The sequence below is a fragment of the Bos grunniens genome, chromosome 24, assembly GCF_055505025.1.
Source record: "Bos grunniens cultivar Pamir isolate PY7600 chromosome 24, Bosgru_T2T1.0, whole genome shotgun sequence".
Taxonomy (NCBI): domain Eukaryota; kingdom Metazoa; phylum Chordata; class Mammalia; order Artiodactyla; family Bovidae; genus Bos; species Bos grunniens.
Genome location: NC_141188.1, coordinates 33852525 through 33868850, shown reverse-complemented (window position 1 = coordinate 33868850; position 16326 = coordinate 33852525). Strand labels below are relative to the sequence as shown.

At 39.2% G+C, this 16326-nt stretch overlaps 1 protein-coding gene across 14 annotated transcripts in view; it reads left to right on the top strand.

The window, feature by feature from the left end:
• The first annotated feature begins 665 nt into the window (after nucleotides 1-665).
• IMPACT (impact RWD domain protein) overlaps nucleotides 666-16326 on the top strand; it is a 31687-nt gene continuing 16026 nt past the window's right edge. For 6 of the 14 annotated variants that reach the window (XR_015153794.1, XR_015153792.1, XM_086372928.1 and 3 more), the window contains exons 1-5: nucleotides 666-1276; nucleotides 1815-1943; nucleotides 3040-3092; nucleotides 3970-4032; nucleotides 14210-14295. Coding sequence is in view for 10 of the 14 variants with exons in the window: in XM_086372928.1 (XP_086229054.1) it covers nucleotides 1235-1276; nucleotides 1815-1943; nucleotides 3040-3092; nucleotides 3970-4032; nucleotides 14210-14295 (373 nt within the window). In the remaining 4 variants the exon portion in view is untranslated. Of the gene's footprint in view, nucleotides 1277-1814; nucleotides 1944-3039; nucleotides 3093-3969; nucleotides 4033-12715; nucleotides 12810-14209; nucleotides 14296-16326 lie in introns of all 14 variants that reach the window. The other 8 variants (XR_015153795.1, XR_015153793.1, XM_086372926.1 and 5 more) reach the window with 3 other exon arrangements.

Here is a 16326-nt window from a genome sequence, read left to right as displayed (position 1 = left end):
AGAAACGACACAAACAGACCCAAATTTTGGGACAGTGAAACAACGACCTTTATGTTGACTGGTAAAGCCTAGCGTCTTGAACGAAAGCTCTTCCGGAAAAATAGTCCAAGAACACCCAAGAAAATTATCATAAGACAACAGCGAATGCTAAGTTTTTCAGCAGGTTTTCAAAATTGCCTTCTGCCTTCTCCTGCTCTATAGTTTTGGGGAAATTAAACTTACCCTTGTTCAAATCAAAAAAACATCTTAAAACACGTAAAACAAAACAACACCACCCTGCTTAAAATGCAAAGATGAGTCTTGGGCTGTGGGCTGCGGTGAGTCCCTTCCTGGGACGCTGCGGTGAACCCGACTCTCCAGTCTCCAGGTGGGTTCGATGGCACCGACGGCGCCGTGGGCGAGCAGAAGCTCCCAGCCGCGGCGAGTTTCAGGAGCAAATTGCAAGTGGACTCCTGCCGCTGCTTGGAAGGGACTGCGTTCCGAGGCGCGGCGGAAGAGGTCGGAAGAGGCTGGCGTGACGAGACCCTAGCGCCGGCAGCCCCCTGCTCAACCTGGCCCGCAACCCGGAAGCAGAGGCGAGCCGCGCGGCGTGGCGGGGTTGCGGTTCCGGGTCGAGTCTCGCTGCAGCCCGCGCTCCGCTCACTGCCGCAGCGCCCCGCCCCCGCACTCCGGACCTGGGCAGGCGGTGGCCGCCCGGCAGCTCCTGGGGCCACATGGCTGAGGGGGACGCAGGCAGCGACCAGAGGCAGGTGAGGCCCCGGCGGGGCGCCGACCTCCAGGCTCGGCTCGGCCTCGTCTCGCCGCCCCGGGCCTCCTCGGCCGAGGGGGCTTCTGCCCGGGGCCACCCCCGGTTTCGCCCGCACCGCCAGGGGCTGAGGCTGCGCCATTCGCTCAGCCGCGTCCCATTTTCCCGGCGCCTGAGCTCAGGCCATCTCTCGCGCTGGCGGCTCCCGGGCGTCGGCGAGCTGGGCCTGCCTTGGACGGTGCCATCGTCAACCATCAGCACGCGACTCAGCAGCGCCGGGCTGGAGGCAGAAACCAGGGTTCTGCTTCCCAGCCTGTCTCTGCCGGGTGACCTTGGAGTGTCCACTTAAGACCCCAGTTTCTGCGTTTGCAAAAGGGGCAATTACAACACGGACCCTGGAGTCCCCTGAGGACCCGTGGATCTAATGCTCTTGGGCTTGAGCTTACCCCCAGCGTGTGGCTCACGTGGGCGTTATTGAAGCTTTTCCTAATGGGCCCTAAGGACAAAATGAGATCATACAATGTTGGAAGTGTACGTTGCTCCTCATTTTTACTTTTAGATCCCGTTTTATTCTTAACCTGAAACCAAAAGTAATTTCTGAAACGTTTCGAGGATTTGATTACCAAAAACCCCAACAATCACCCAGCCTGGTGGCCAAATTCAAAACAAAACGAAGCAGGAGATAGGCAGTAGTAATATAAGGGCAAACATGATGGGTAGCAGTGGTCCAGGGGTTGGGGGGGGGGGGCGGGTGGGAGGGGTTACCTGTTAAAAAGAGAAGGCGGAGCAGAGAAGATACGTTTATCCTTTCACTTGTGAATATCATACAGAGTATAGGAGTGCATATATATTTTGGCTCAGTAAGGTTGGGCCCGTCATTGCTATAGAGTCTGGTACCCAGGGAGTAGGACATTTTGACCCACTGCTGAGAACGTTTGGTGTCGTTCCTTTAGGGCTCCTTCACCCAAAATGGTTACGTTAAATGCAAATACCTTATAATAAGGAAGACTCAGAGTTTTTAGGGTAGTCAAAAAATTTTTGGCTTTTTCCCCTCATCAACCTGTTTCAGAATGAGGAAATTGAAGCAATGGCTGCTATATATGGCGAGGAATGGTGTGTCATTGATGACTGCGCCAAAATATTTTGTATTCGAATTAGCGACGATATAGATGACCCCAAGTGGACACTTTGCTTACAGGTATTTTTCTTCATCTACAGCCGTTTTCCAGTTACAGTATTGACTTTGTATTATTGACTACTGTTGTATTTCTCTAATTTTTCTTGTGTGAATTGTTCTGATCTGTCATTTCGTTGCTGACTTTTGTTAACGATTGATGATCTAAATGTATGGGTAGTTAGATCACTCTCCAGTAATGCTTTCATTGATAATATCGGTCTTTCCTATGCCAGTTATTGAAGTGTTCTTCATGTACCTTTGGCAGACTTGAGTTTCACTTCCTTTCATTATCTTCTCCATTTAATAGAGGAGGGTATAAACCTGGGAAATGGCTAGCATTTTCTGAGAAAGAATAGATTAGTAATTTAGATGGTTCATAGAGTAGATAACTCATTTCTTTGTTAACTGGGAATCAGTTGTGGTTAGGATACATACAGGAAACGATCAGTTACAGCTTTGTGTTTAATGCTTATTCTTTGGTGACTGCACTTCCAACATAAAAGATGCCGAATTGAGTTTTTATCAGTATTCATTTTTATAGTAATACTGATTTCAAAAGAAACATGCATGGTTTTCTAGTAACTGTTAGCTATTTAATAGTATTTGGTAGGATTTTTTTTTTTAATTTCTTAAAAATATCTGGAACATGTTATAATGCCACCCTCGTCATCCGGGGTTGGGGTATAACGACTCTATTTCAGTTTCCCTTTGTCTTTGTCCACCCCACTTTTTCTAAATTTAATTGCTTTTATACTTTCTCAGCAAATAATCTCCTTTAAAAGTTGGCATCATCTTAACAACATATTTATCCTAGAGAAGGGAATGGCAACCCACTCCAGTATTCTTGCCTGGAGAATTCCATGGACAGAGGAGCCTGGTGAGCTACAGTTAATGGGGTTGCAAAGAGTCGGACACAACTGAGCAACTAACTCTAACAACATATTTAAGGTGGAAGCATAAATGTGAGGAGGGAATTCGCTTCTGAAATTTGATATAACAATGGTTTTGTGTCTTAGTTTGGCAAGTTAGAAATCTGTCTGGTGACTGGCTTTATGAGTGTTGTTGTTTTTGAACCACGATAAAATATAAGCAGGTTTGTTTTTAAACTGCTTTGTAGGTGATGCTACCAAATGAATACCCAGGTACAGCTCCACCTATTTATCAACTGAAGTAAGCTATATTTCTACATTTATATTTTTATAAAAAGTTTTACTTTGCAAAGATTGTTTGTACTGTACCCTGTGTTTAAATGTCAAAATGTATATAGAAATTAAAATTAGAGTTAATGTAGAGTATTAACATTTAAAAATTAAATTATGTAAAAACACACTGACATTTGCCACTTAGTATAAAAGAATCAAAGGATTCATAGGGGATAAAATAGCTACAGAATGTCATTAGAGATGGGGAAGGAAATCTTCCTCGTTAGACAATCTAGTAATCTAGAAACCTTGGTCTGTAGACTCACTCCTAACCTGTTTCCCTGAGTGTTTTAAAACCACAGCAGTAAAGTTTGCTATCACTCATGGTTCTGTAATTTTTCATTTTTATTCATTGAAAATGAAAGATAGGCCTATAGAAAGCTTATAAACATAAGTGCTCTTTTCAGAGAAAGTTGATTTACAGTCATGTGGCAATTGACTTACTTGTTAGAGTTGTTTTTGGGGACATCAGTTAGAAAAAATTGGGAACTCTGGTTGTGTGGCAAATGCTGTGAATTTGGAAATATAGATTCTGGAACATATTCTGCCACTTAGGTAAACTTAGGCAGCTTTTATGATATCTTATGCACTCCATTTTTTAAACTATATTTTAACTGAATAATGATGGTGTTGGTGTCATCATGGTTTCCTAAGAGGACTAAATGAGTTAATGCAAATGAAAGCATTTTGGAACTGTATAGATTTATATAACATAAAATAATATTTTGATCAAAGTAGAAAAATTTTAAAACTTAAAATCAGTTTGTGATTAATCAGTATTTTTTCTTTGTGATATAAACACAGTCTTTGAGTAATCATCTTTATTTTGTTTTATTTAATCTTAGTGCTCCTTGGCTTAAAGGGCAAGAACGGGCAGATTTATCAAATAGCCTTGAGGAAATATACATGTAAGTAATAGATGATTAAAAACAATGCTATTAGTGATTCTGTTATTGGCTTTGTTGGAACTGTGATATATTAGGCCCTTTTGTAAACTTTATGTTAAGCTGTTTTTCCATTAACAAAAAGAATACAATTGAAGAATCCTTGAAAGATTAGTTATATAGTTTTATATATACATTTGATATAAAATTCTATTTAGAAACAAAAATAAAAGTATTATTTAGACCTAATAGCTATAAAAACACTTAGCTAGCTGTGAAAGTAAATTCAGAGACACTGTTCTTATTTTGATATTTTCATAGGCTATGTTGAATGAAACTGGTAACAGCAGAATCCTAAGCATAACCATTCCTTAAACTACCATGTACTGTTAATGGTAATGTTCTTGTATTAGGCCATAGGACTGAGAGTCTATTGATAGTATACTGTATTTTTCACTCATTCATTCAGCAGATGCTACATAGCAGGTATTATACTAGATCCTGGATATATAGAATTAGTAGAAACAGAAATGGTCCCAGTTTTCATAGCATTTAGAATTTGCTGGTAGGGGAGATATTACTGATAACTCTGTAAAAATGAATGTCAAACTGCAGCTGTGATAAGTTCTATGAAAGAAGGATATTAATGTGTAGTAATGAGTTTGAAATAAGACCTGACCTAGTAGCAGGTGAGTGATGACTTGTTTGACTTAAGAGCTGAGTTATTTAAATGAAAAGAACTCCAGTCAAAGACCACAGCACGTGCAGAGGCTCTGTGTCAAGGAGTTTGGAACATATGAAGACACAAAATAATGGTGGTATAAGGAGGGGGTGTTGGAAAAGGGAGCATGGTGGGAAAGGAAGCAGTGAGGTGAGCAGGGGAAGTTATGGAGAGTTCTGTAGGCTGTGTGGAGTGTCTGTCTTTGTCCTGAGACCTGTGGGAAGCTCAGAAGAGCCGAGAAGTACTATGATTTGTGGTGAGACTTTCATTTTGAAAACCCCGTTCTGTGTCCAGGTGGAGAACTGACTGGAAGCGGGCAACTAGATTTGGGATATCAATCAGGAGGCTGGTGCAATAGTCCAGAGAAGGTGTTTCTGTGATTCGGGTGAATTGTATTGAGATATATTAATTTAGTACAACAAATAATGTTCTGGAATATCAGCTTTACTGTAATCCAGGAACTGGTAAGAGTTGTCTTACGCGTTCCAGGTGGCCTCCCCACCTGGCACAGTGAGAAAACCCACTTTGTGTCTATCAGATCAGATCAGTCGCTCAGTCGTGTCTGACTCTTTGCGACCCCATGAATTGCAGCACGCCAGGCCTCCCTGTCCATCACCAACTCCCAGAATTCACTCAGACTCACGTCCATCGAGTCAGTGATGCCGTCCAGCCATCTCATCCTCTGTCGTCCCCTTCTCCTCCTGCCCCCAATCCCTCCCAGCATCAGAGTCTTTTCCAGTGAGTCAACTCTTCGCATGAGGTGGCCAAAGTGCTGGAGCTTCAGCTTTAGCATCATTCCTTCCAAAGAAATCCCAGGGCTGATCTCCTTCAGAATGGACTTGTTGGATCTCCTTGCAGTCCGAGGGACTCTCAAGAGTCTTCTCCAACACCACAGTTCAAAAGCATCAATTCTTCAGCACTCAGCTTTCTTCACAGTCCAACTCTCACATCCATACATGACCACTGGAAAAACCATAGCCTTGACTAGACGGACCTTTGTTGGCAAAGTAATGTCTCTGCTTTTGAATATACTATCTACGTTGGTCATAACTTTCCTTCCAAGGAGTAAGTGTCTTTTAATTTCATGGCTGCATTCACCGTCTGCAGTGATTTTGGAGCCCAGAAAAATAAAGTCTGACACTGTTTCCACTGTTTCCCCATCTATTTCCCATGAAGTGGTGGGACCGGATGCCATGATCTTCATTTTCTGAATGTTGAGCTTTAAGCCAACTTTTTCACTCTCCACTTTCACTTTCATCAAAAGGCTTTTGAGTTCCTCTTCACTTTCTGCCATAAGGGTGGTGTCATCTGCATATCTGAGGTTATTGATATTTCTCCCGGCAATCTTGATTCCAGCTTGTGTTTCTTCCAGTCCAGCGTTTCTCATGATGTACTCTACATATAAGTTAAATAAACAGGGTGACAGTATACAGCCTTGACGAACTCCTTTTCCTATTTGGAAACAGTCTGTCCAGTTCTAACTGTTGCTTCCTGATCTGCATACAAATTTCTCAAGAGGCAGGTCAGGTGGTCTGGTATTCCCATCTCTTTCAGAGTTTTCCACAGTTTCTTGTGATCCACACAGTCAAAGGCTTTGGCATAGTCAATAAAGCAGAAATAGATGTTTTTCTGGAACTCTCTTGCTTTTTCCATGATCCATCGGATGTTGGCAATTTGATCTCTCATTCCTCTGCCTTTTCTAAAACCAGCTTGAACATCAGGAAGTTCACGGTTCACATATTGCTGAAGCCTGGCTTGGAGAATTTTGAGCATTACTTTACTAGCGTGTGAGATGAGTGCAATTGTGTGGTAGTTTGAGCATTCTTTGGCATTGCCTCTCTGGGATTGGAATGAAAACTGACCTTTTCCAGTCCTGTGGCCACTGCTGAGTTTTCCAAATTTGCTTTGTGTCTATACCAGGGTTCTTTTCCTCACAGAATATTAAATTTAAAAATGCTAAGTCTTCATGGAATTGATTCTGTTGGTTCCTACCAAGAGGAAGTGTGGTCTTCCTTGAGTCCCTAGGTTTACATTTGACTCAAGAAGTAACCTTGAACTGGAGATATCAATGGGAGATGCTCCCATTTAGTGATTCCATCATCCTCAGAATATAGATACTACATGTTTTCTCAATGAAATGTTTTCTGTCCATGATCTTACTGGCCATTCCAACTTTTGTGCCCCCAGCAAACTTCGTTCTGTAATCTTTTATTTATGCCTATTTACCAATGTACCCCCTAAAGTAGAATAAGATAAATAACACTGCAGATTTGCTCAGCAAGGATGTCATAATTGTACATCTTATGGTCAATTTTCAGTTCTTATCTTATTTGGCCTCTGTAACTTTTGGTGGTGTTGAACACTTCCTCTTCTTGGAAAATCTTCCCACACTTGCCTTCCGTCCTGTTAGTCATATTCATCAGTGAGATTTTTCTCCTATTTTGCACAGTGTCATGCACTCTGAAATGGCTTTCCATCTGCCTTTTTTTCTACCCCGAAGTGCCCCCTTTATTAAGAGATACCCTCCTATAGGGCACAACTTGCTGTTCTCCTTAGCTAGTTCTCTTGAGCTATTAGAGAATTAGGAAGGATCAGAAATAACAAAGCAGTTTGTTCTGAAGATAGGATATGGTTCGTCCCATCTTGTTTATTAAAAGCACTTGAAAATAACCCTAGTCCAGTAGTATTCTTTTCACACATGTGGTCTAGGTAGAAATGTAGATTGTGTTTTTAAAAGTTTTGTGTGACAACTTTTAATGATATATTCCCATAAAATCCCAGCAAGGGGCAACAAGTGAAATGCTATTGGTCATTGAAAAGTAAACATTTAAAATGTGTAAATATAGTTCTTAATGTTTATAGTTTCATTATGTTCTAAATATTGTAACATTATCAAGATCTTCATATTTATTTAGAATCATTTTGACTGCTGAAATATTTTTTTGCCTAGATAAGAACATGAACTATGTTTTCTTTTATGCAAGGAAGGAAGAAGTCTGAAAGCTAACAGTCTTGTCCAGTAAACATTTTATAAGTTTTTCTGTTTGCTAGCACTCTTGTTAGGAGTTTGGAGTTTAAACATTTAGACAGATGTATACCAATGCACTATAGTGACGTAATTGCTGAGCGGTTTGGACCAAGTGCTGTTCCTTTTAGAGGTCTCTGGGAATGTGGTGAGGTTGTAAAGGAGGGTTCCATTGTGAAGGTGACCTTTGGGTGTGGTGCTTGGCAGATAATCAGAAAGGGAGAGATTTTCAGATAGAAGGAACTGCAGAGTTCAACAAATAGTCTGATATGCTGGGGATAGGAATTGATAGGTGTAAGAAGAATCTGTTACCTGGGGTAAGGAGCTTGGACATTATCTTGTAGGCTCCAGGCATTTTAGGCAGGGGAATGATGTAATCAGATCCATGTGGCAGTGTGGAGGGTGGGCAGTGAAGAGTCTGAAGGAAGGGACTCCATCAGAGCAGCAGTCAATAACTAGAAGGGAGACAGGGGAGATCTTTACTGAGGCAACAAGAATGTAGGGGAGAAGAATGGTCAGTTAGAGGAATACTGAAGAGCATAAACTAGTATTTGGTGATTGGGTAGATGTAGAGTTATTTGCTTATTATACCTTATTTTTGTTTAAACATTTTGCATTTTAAACATGAATATTTTGAATATATGAAAATAATGATTTTTATAAAACAAAAGGTAAATGACAGATTTAAAAAAATATTTCAAACATTATACCACTTGGTATTAACAGAAAAATGAAAAAGATTAAACATTTTTAAAATTTGAATTTATGATAGTTCATTTCAACAATATTTACTTTTAAATCCAAGAAAATGATTAATTTCCCACAGCTCTTCACAGTATGGTGTATCACATGAAGTCTTAGATTTGGAACCTAGAGAATGAGGCTTGTCAAAGCAGAAAGTGCACGAAACCAAGTTAAACAGGCGAGGAATATTCTCTTCAAGACTATTGTAACAGGGGAGAGACAGAACTCGGTCTGAACTCAACTGGCTGAAACAAAAGGCAGCAGGGTTTTGAGGGCTGGGATAAGCTGTGCTAAGCTGTAGAAAAGCACAGGGGAATGCTGGGGGAGGTTGATCAGAGAGTGTCCAGCACATTAAGTTACTTCCTGAGTTTGCAAGAGTGTTTCTCCGTGGTCAGGCCATCTGTCTGTGCAGATCGTGGCTCATCAGTAGTTAAGATGCTCCTTCTAACAGAGACTCGGCAACAGGGCATTCTCTTCCTCTATGACTGCATTTCAGAAGAATGGCTCCCAGGTCCCTGAGAAAGACACTTCTTGGTTCTAAAGCTGACATAGCTTCTAAAAATATACCCATAATTCCAAAGGAGCAAAAGAAGAATTCATGACAGGTTCTCTAAAGAAAATGCTGAAATGCAAAAGAGCAAAATGGCTGTCTGGGGAGGCCTTACAAATAGCTGTGAAAAGAAGAGAAGCGAAAAGCAAAGGAGAAAAGGAAAGATATAAACATCTGAATGCAGAGTTCCAAAGAATAGCAAGAAGAAATAAAGCCTTCTTCAGCGATCAATGCAAAGAAATAGAGGAAAACAACAGAATGGGAAAGACTAGGGATCTCTTCAAGAAAATCAGAGATACCAAAGGAACATTTCATGCAAAGATGAGGTCGATAAAGGACAGAAATGGTATGGACCTAACAGAAGCAGAAGATATTAAGAAGAGATGGCAAGAATACACGGAAGAACTGTACAAAAAAGATCTTCACGACCCAGATAATCACGATGGTGTGATCACTGACCTAGAGCCAGACATCCTGGAATGTGAAGTCAAGTGGGCCTTAGAAAGCATCACTATGAACAAAGCTAGTGGAGATGATGGAATTCCAGTTGAGCTATTCCAAATCCTGAAAGATGATGCTGTAAAAGTGCTGCACTCAATATGCCAGCAAATTTGGAAAACTCAGCAGCGGACACAGGACTGGAAAAGGTCCGTTTTCATTCCAATCCCGAAGAAAGGCAATGCCAAAGAATGCTCAAACTACCGCACAGTTGCACTCATCTCACACGCTAGTAAAGTAATGCTCAAAATTCTCCAAGCCAGGCTTCAGCAATATGTGAACCATGAACTTCCTGATATTCAAGCTGGTTTTAGAAAAGGCAGAGGAATGAGAGATCAAATTGCCAACATCCGATGGATCATGGAAAAAGCAAGAGAGTTCCAGAAAAACATCTATTTCTGCTTTATTGACTATGCCAAAGCCTTTGACTGTGTGGATCACAATAAACTGTGGAAAATTCTGAAAGAGATGGGAATACCAGACCCCCTGATCTGCCTCTTGAGAAATTTGTATGCAGATCAGGAAGCAACAGTTAGAACTGGACATGGAACAACAGACTGGTTCCAAATAGGAAAAGGAGTATGTCAAGGCTGTATATTGTCACCCTGTTTATTTAACTTATATGTAGAGTACATCATGAGAAACGCTGGACTGGAAGAAACAAGCTGGAATCAAGATTGCCGGGAGAAATACCAATAACCTCAGATATGCAGATGACACCACCCTTATGGCAGAAAGTGAAGAGGAACTCAAAAGCCTTTTGATGAAAGTGAAAGTGGAGAGTGAAAAAGTTGGCTTAAAGCTCAACATTCAGAAAATGAAGATCATGGCATCCGGTCCCACCACTTCATGGGAAATAGATGAGGAAACAGTGGAAACAGTGTCAGACTTTATTTTTCTGGGCTCCAAAATCACTGCAGATGGTGAATGCAGCCATGAAATTAAAAGACACTTACTCCTTGGAAGGAAAGTTATGACCAACCTAGATAGTATATTCAAAAGCAGAGACATTACTTTGCCAACAAAGGTTCGTCTAGTCAAGGCTATGGTTTTTCCTGTGATCATGTATGGATGTGAGAGTTGGACTGTGAAGGAGGCTGAGCGCCGAAGAATTGATGCTTTTGAACTGTGGTGTTGGAGAAGACTCTTGAGAGTCCCTTGGACTGCCAGGAGATCCAACTAGTCCATTCTGAAGGAGATCAGCCCTGGGATTTCTTTGGAAGGAATGATGCTAAAGCTGAAGCTCCAGTACTTTGGCCACCTCATGCGAAGAGTTGACTCACTGGAAAAGACTCTGATGCTGGGAGGGATTGGGGGCAGGAGGAGAAGGGGACGACAGAGGATGAGATGGCTGGGTGGCATCACTGACTCGATGGATGTGAGTCTGAGTGAACTCCAGGAGTTGGTGATGGATAGGGAGGCCTGGCGTGCTGCAATTCATGGGGTCGCAAAGAGTCGGATACGACTGAGGGACTGATCTGATCTGATCTCTAAAGAAAATGCTCTAAGAACAGAGAGGTCAGGACCTAGAGTCAGGAAGCTGTGCCTGTCTGAAGTTTAATCAGGGTGATGTTAAGGGTGTCTTGGGCAGGCTTCTGGGGTCAGTTTTTGAAATAATGCAACCTCTTTCTCATCTGTAAAATGAGGAAAATAGAATAATATCATTGTGAGGATTAAGTGACATAATCCGTGTGATACATTTTAGCACTGTATAGTAGCAGCTCTCCTTTTTGTTCTTGTCAGAAGAGTCATCTCATCAAGTTTTGTCATTTTTAAAATGAGATGATGGAAACTCAGATCGAGTGATTTGTCTGAGGTTATGCAACTTTGTAGTACATTTTAATGAATATCTTTACCCTTAAATAACAAATATACATACTGGAGAATTAAAGGTATGAAAATTAGAGCCACAGGTCAAATGAGAGTCACAAGTAACTTGACTTTGTTTTGATCGTTCTGAACTGGATTATAGTTATTTAAGTATAGTTAATCACAGTTATGTCTCAACTAAAATAGCAATTTTTAATCCAAGTTGATCTTTTATTCAATTTGAAACAAATTTGTTCTAGACTTTTTATATTTAGCTACTATACCACAACAGTTTCATAAATTAAAAGCTTAGCATCTCACCATATAATGAGTATTCTCAGATTTTGCACCGATTTTTAGGATTCAGCAAACTTCCTCCAGGACCACTGCGATGCAGGAAAAGAAGGGCACAGGAGGGAGGACTCGAGCTTTTGTCTGTTTTAATTTGTTTTTGGTTCTGTGAGAAATTTCATTACAGTGAAGGTGAAAGTTTGAAAACCACCAAATCCTAGTCTGCATTTAAAAGATCTGAATAATCAACTCTTCTTTTAAAAAAGGGGGGGTTACAAACTACAGTCGTGAGAGAAAACACAAAAAAGCAGGAGCAGTGACACCACACAAACCACCATCAGTGATAGAATTGGAGGTTCAAGGGAAAGAATTTTCATTTTCTTCAGGAAACCTTTCACATCTACTACAACTTCCTTAAACTGGATTTCAGTAAATCTAGTTAAATACTCGGGACAAAGGAAACAGTCAATAAATGATGTTAGATGGAGTGCTGTTGAATATTTTTCTTCAGGAAGCCATGGGCTAGAGGAGAGGAAATTTGGAGTTAAGGTTTAATGTCTTCTTCTTATTAGGAAAAATTAGTTATTAACTGCAGAAATTCTTCCAGGGCATTTTCCACTGTCCCTTCCCCCAAAAGTCCCCTAACAAAAATAACAAATCTGAATGTGAATATATATTCACAGAGAGATGATTTTCCTGTCTCAAAGGGGGCTTAAAGATTAAGTGAAGTAACCAAGCATTTTCTACATCTTACATATGGTAGGTGTTCAATAAACACTAGATATTAGTGCTGCTCCTTTTGGTGGTGATGATGATGTGATGAATTCAATAGAATGGTGTTAGGAGATGGAGGGAATTACATAGAAAAGCATACAGTTTTAAGAACAATAATTGCAAGCACTGAGACAGGGACCCAGTTTTCTCATTCACTGCTACACCCTCAGGGTTGCACATAGTGCTTGGTGTATAGGCGAGGCCCTTACAGATCTGTTGAGTGAATTAAGACAGGTCCACTTGAAAAGAGACTGCTTTTGTAAAGTAAGCAAGGTGCTGTAAATCTGTTTTGTAGGTGGGGAAACTGAGGCAGTTCAAGTGTCTTGCTTGCCTAAGGGCACAGCTGCTTGCTAGGAGAGCAAAGTGATGTGGGCGACCTGAGCTCTGGAGTAAGTCTGCATTCCCATTCTCGCTCTGGACTTCTTACTGCTTATAAGACTGTCTTAGGCAAGTTAATTGATCTCTCCAGGTCTGCTTTCTCATCTGTACAATGGGAAAATAAGGCCTAGTCTGTTAGAAAATTATGAGCATTAAATGTGTTGCTATATCAATATATAATGTACTTTGGGCTTAGTATATATTCAATACATTTTACCTTTCTCTGTATTTTATGGAAGAGAGAGGAAGGGAGTAGGAATTGTTTAAAAGAAACTCAACCAACGTTCTTAATTTTTAAAACTTTTCCAGTTGACTTTTGCCCTCTCTAAATAAGACAGGTTGCCAAAGAGCACAGAGGATCGTTTTAGTTTAGCTCAGGGATTATGGGTGGAATGGGAGTGTTTGAGGGTACAAAATTATTTGAAAACAGTGTTGTTTTCTTCTGTATGCTTGTTTTGAAAGCTTCCTTTGGGTGCTGATGAGTGGTGATAAAGAGAGATAATGGTTTCAAGAGCAACTGTTAGAGGAAGGGGTAAGGTGTTGTAGTTTGGTGAGTTCCTTAAACACACATATTAACACATCTAAAATTAGTATCATTCCCTAAAAAATAGACACTTGGGCCTTTATTTTATTGCTGTTGCCATCATTTAACATAACTCTGTGGAAATGAACTATGACTTCTTTTTCTCAGTGAGCCTTTGAGATGGACTCAATTATCTGATGCAGCCAGACAGCTCTTTGGAACCGAAGTGAATTTGGGCAATAGAATATTATATCAAAAACAAAATAAGAATCTAAAGCTTTAAATTGCTTGTCTTTTAGTCTTGTAAATTGGCTTTCTTGGGGAGTTTCTAAAATGCTTTGTATTCTTAATTATTGAAATAAGTATACAAAATAAGTGGTGTGAAATTGTTCAAAAAGTTGAGGAAAGCAAGCAGTGACTGGGCATCAGCACTACAGTTATATTCACTGACAGAAACAAAGTCATATTTATGTCTATCTTAATTCCGTTCAAGTTCAGAAATTCTCTTTCCCCTCTTTGGTTGTAGCTCTTCTACTTATTTTAAGTAAGCAATATTAATTTGGGAGCCATTTGGGATTTTTAATATTGATGTATTAAATATTCATCTACAAATGTTAGTAAATCTCATGTTTTTATAAATTTCCTTTTAAAAGGCATGGCTAGGGAATTCCCTGGTGGTCCAGTGGTTAAGATTTGGAGCTATCACTACAAGGGCCTGGGTTCAGTCCCTGGTTGGGGAACTAAGATCTCACAAACTGCGCAGCAAGGCAGAAAAAAAAACACATGGCTAGAGATAATTTAATTTCTTAGATTATAAATATGTCTATATTATCTTGAATTTGAGAAAGAATTTTTTTAATAACAATTTTTCCCCTGAATTTTGTTTAGCCAGAATATTGGTGAAAGTATTCTTTACTTGTGGGTGGAGAAAATAAGAGATGTCCTGATACAAAAATCTCAGATGACAGAACCAGGTATGTTTGAAAAACGTTATCATTGCTCTTTTAATTTACAGTAATTAAATTTTCATGTATATGTTCTCACTGGAACTTTTAATATAAAGATCTATATGCTGTTTTATGGTTTTACATGATAAAATATATTCTCTGAAAAGTTCTTTACTCATGTAAATATGGTTATTTCTTTCAATAAGGTGCAGCCTCTTTGGTTTCAGATTACAATAAGCTCTTACAGAGATAGAATTTTATGGTTAAAGAACTTTGCTCAAAAACCTTTGCTTTCTATGGCAATATTAACCATGTAACATTCTTCATGCATTATTGATATAAGTTAGACATTAGCTTCAAATGAGTGTTGCTGCTGCTGCTAAGTTGCGGCAGTTGTGTTTGACTCTGTGCGACCCCATAGATGGCAGCCCACCAGGCTCCCCCGTCCCTGGGATTCTCCAGGCAAGAACACTTTTCCTCCTCCAGTGCATGAAAGTGAAAAGTGAAAGTGAAGTCGCTCAGTCGTGTCCTACTCTTAGCGACCCCATGGACTATAGCCTACCAGGCTCCTCCGTCCATGGGATTTTCCAGGAAGAGTACTGGAGTGGGGTGCCTTATGTTTATAGAAAAAGAACTTTGGAAAACATGACCAATATTTAGGGTATAAAAAGTGACTTTGAAAATTGATTTTTAAATCGAGATAGAATTCATATACTATGATCATTCACCTTTTAAAATGTATATTCAGTGGTTTTTAGTAAATTCCAAAGTTGTGCAGCCATCACCACTATCTAATTTCAGAACATTTGAGAATTAATATTTTGCTTTATTATTATTCTTTTGTTGAATCATAGGTACATAACAGCATAGAAGTTTCTTATGTTTTCTGTTTACTTTGCTAGTCTTTGCTCCAGTTACTACAAAAGACTTTACTTTTGTAAATTACTAAGTATGATTTTATTTCCAAATAGACTTTTATTGTTATACTGATAGAATTGTTTTCAGTTTGGGGAGAAGAAAGATTAAAGAACAACAATTCAATAGTCTGTTTACTAATTTTTAGAAGGTTATTTACAGGAAACCAATTATTGAGGATTCCCTTACCAAAATCAGTATACATTTGAAGTTGATAGAAATATGTATTTTTTCAGAGCATTTTACAATTTTTCTATAGAAGCAAGTATTTTTACTGCTTCCATTAAAATCAAAGGGATAAATGGTCTGAAGATATTCCGATCATGGGACAGTATTTTTTGAAGTGTTTTCCTTGACTTTTTATGCTTCATGGTCTGATTTTGTGGCATTTCAGGGCATCTGAGAAGAGTGGTCTCAAAATCAGTTTTTGCCAATTCCACCACTCTAGAATGTGGGATACTTGCAAAAGTGTTATGTATACTAGTAGAAATGTAGAACTCCAATACTTTGGAATCACTCACCTCTTAGGAAGGTTTTTAAATTGTTGATTTTAATATGGTATTTTCCCTTTCCCACCTATATCTATAACTTAGTTTTGCCACACTTCAGTTTTTTGAGTTACTGATTTAGGTTGTATAATTTATAATTTTTCAAAATTTTCTTCAGAATTTTTTAATAAAAAATTTTCTAGACTTCATATTAAAAGGAAGTGATCAGGATATCTCATGAGAATTTTCTTCTCCAGGGCACCCACTTGACAAGTAATTCATTTTTATTTTACTACTAATCTTCAGTATGTATTTATTCTTTATTATTTTAATTTTTCTACTATGGAAATATTAAATCTTGAAGTAGTTATTTACAACTGTTAAAAAATTCTGAACTAATTTTAGACTTACAGAAAAGTTGCAAAAATAGTAGAAATAACTGCTGTATCCCTCACTCTGCTTCCTTGAGTAACATCTTATATAACCATAGTATAATTATCAAGAACAGAAAGCAAGCATTGGTAAATATAATATAATAATATTTTCACTAGTGTTCTTTCTGCTGTTCTCAGATCTGGTCCAGGATTCTTTGTTGCATTTTTTCTCCTTACTTCCCTTTAATCTATAAGAGTTCTCCATTCTTTCTTTCACTTTT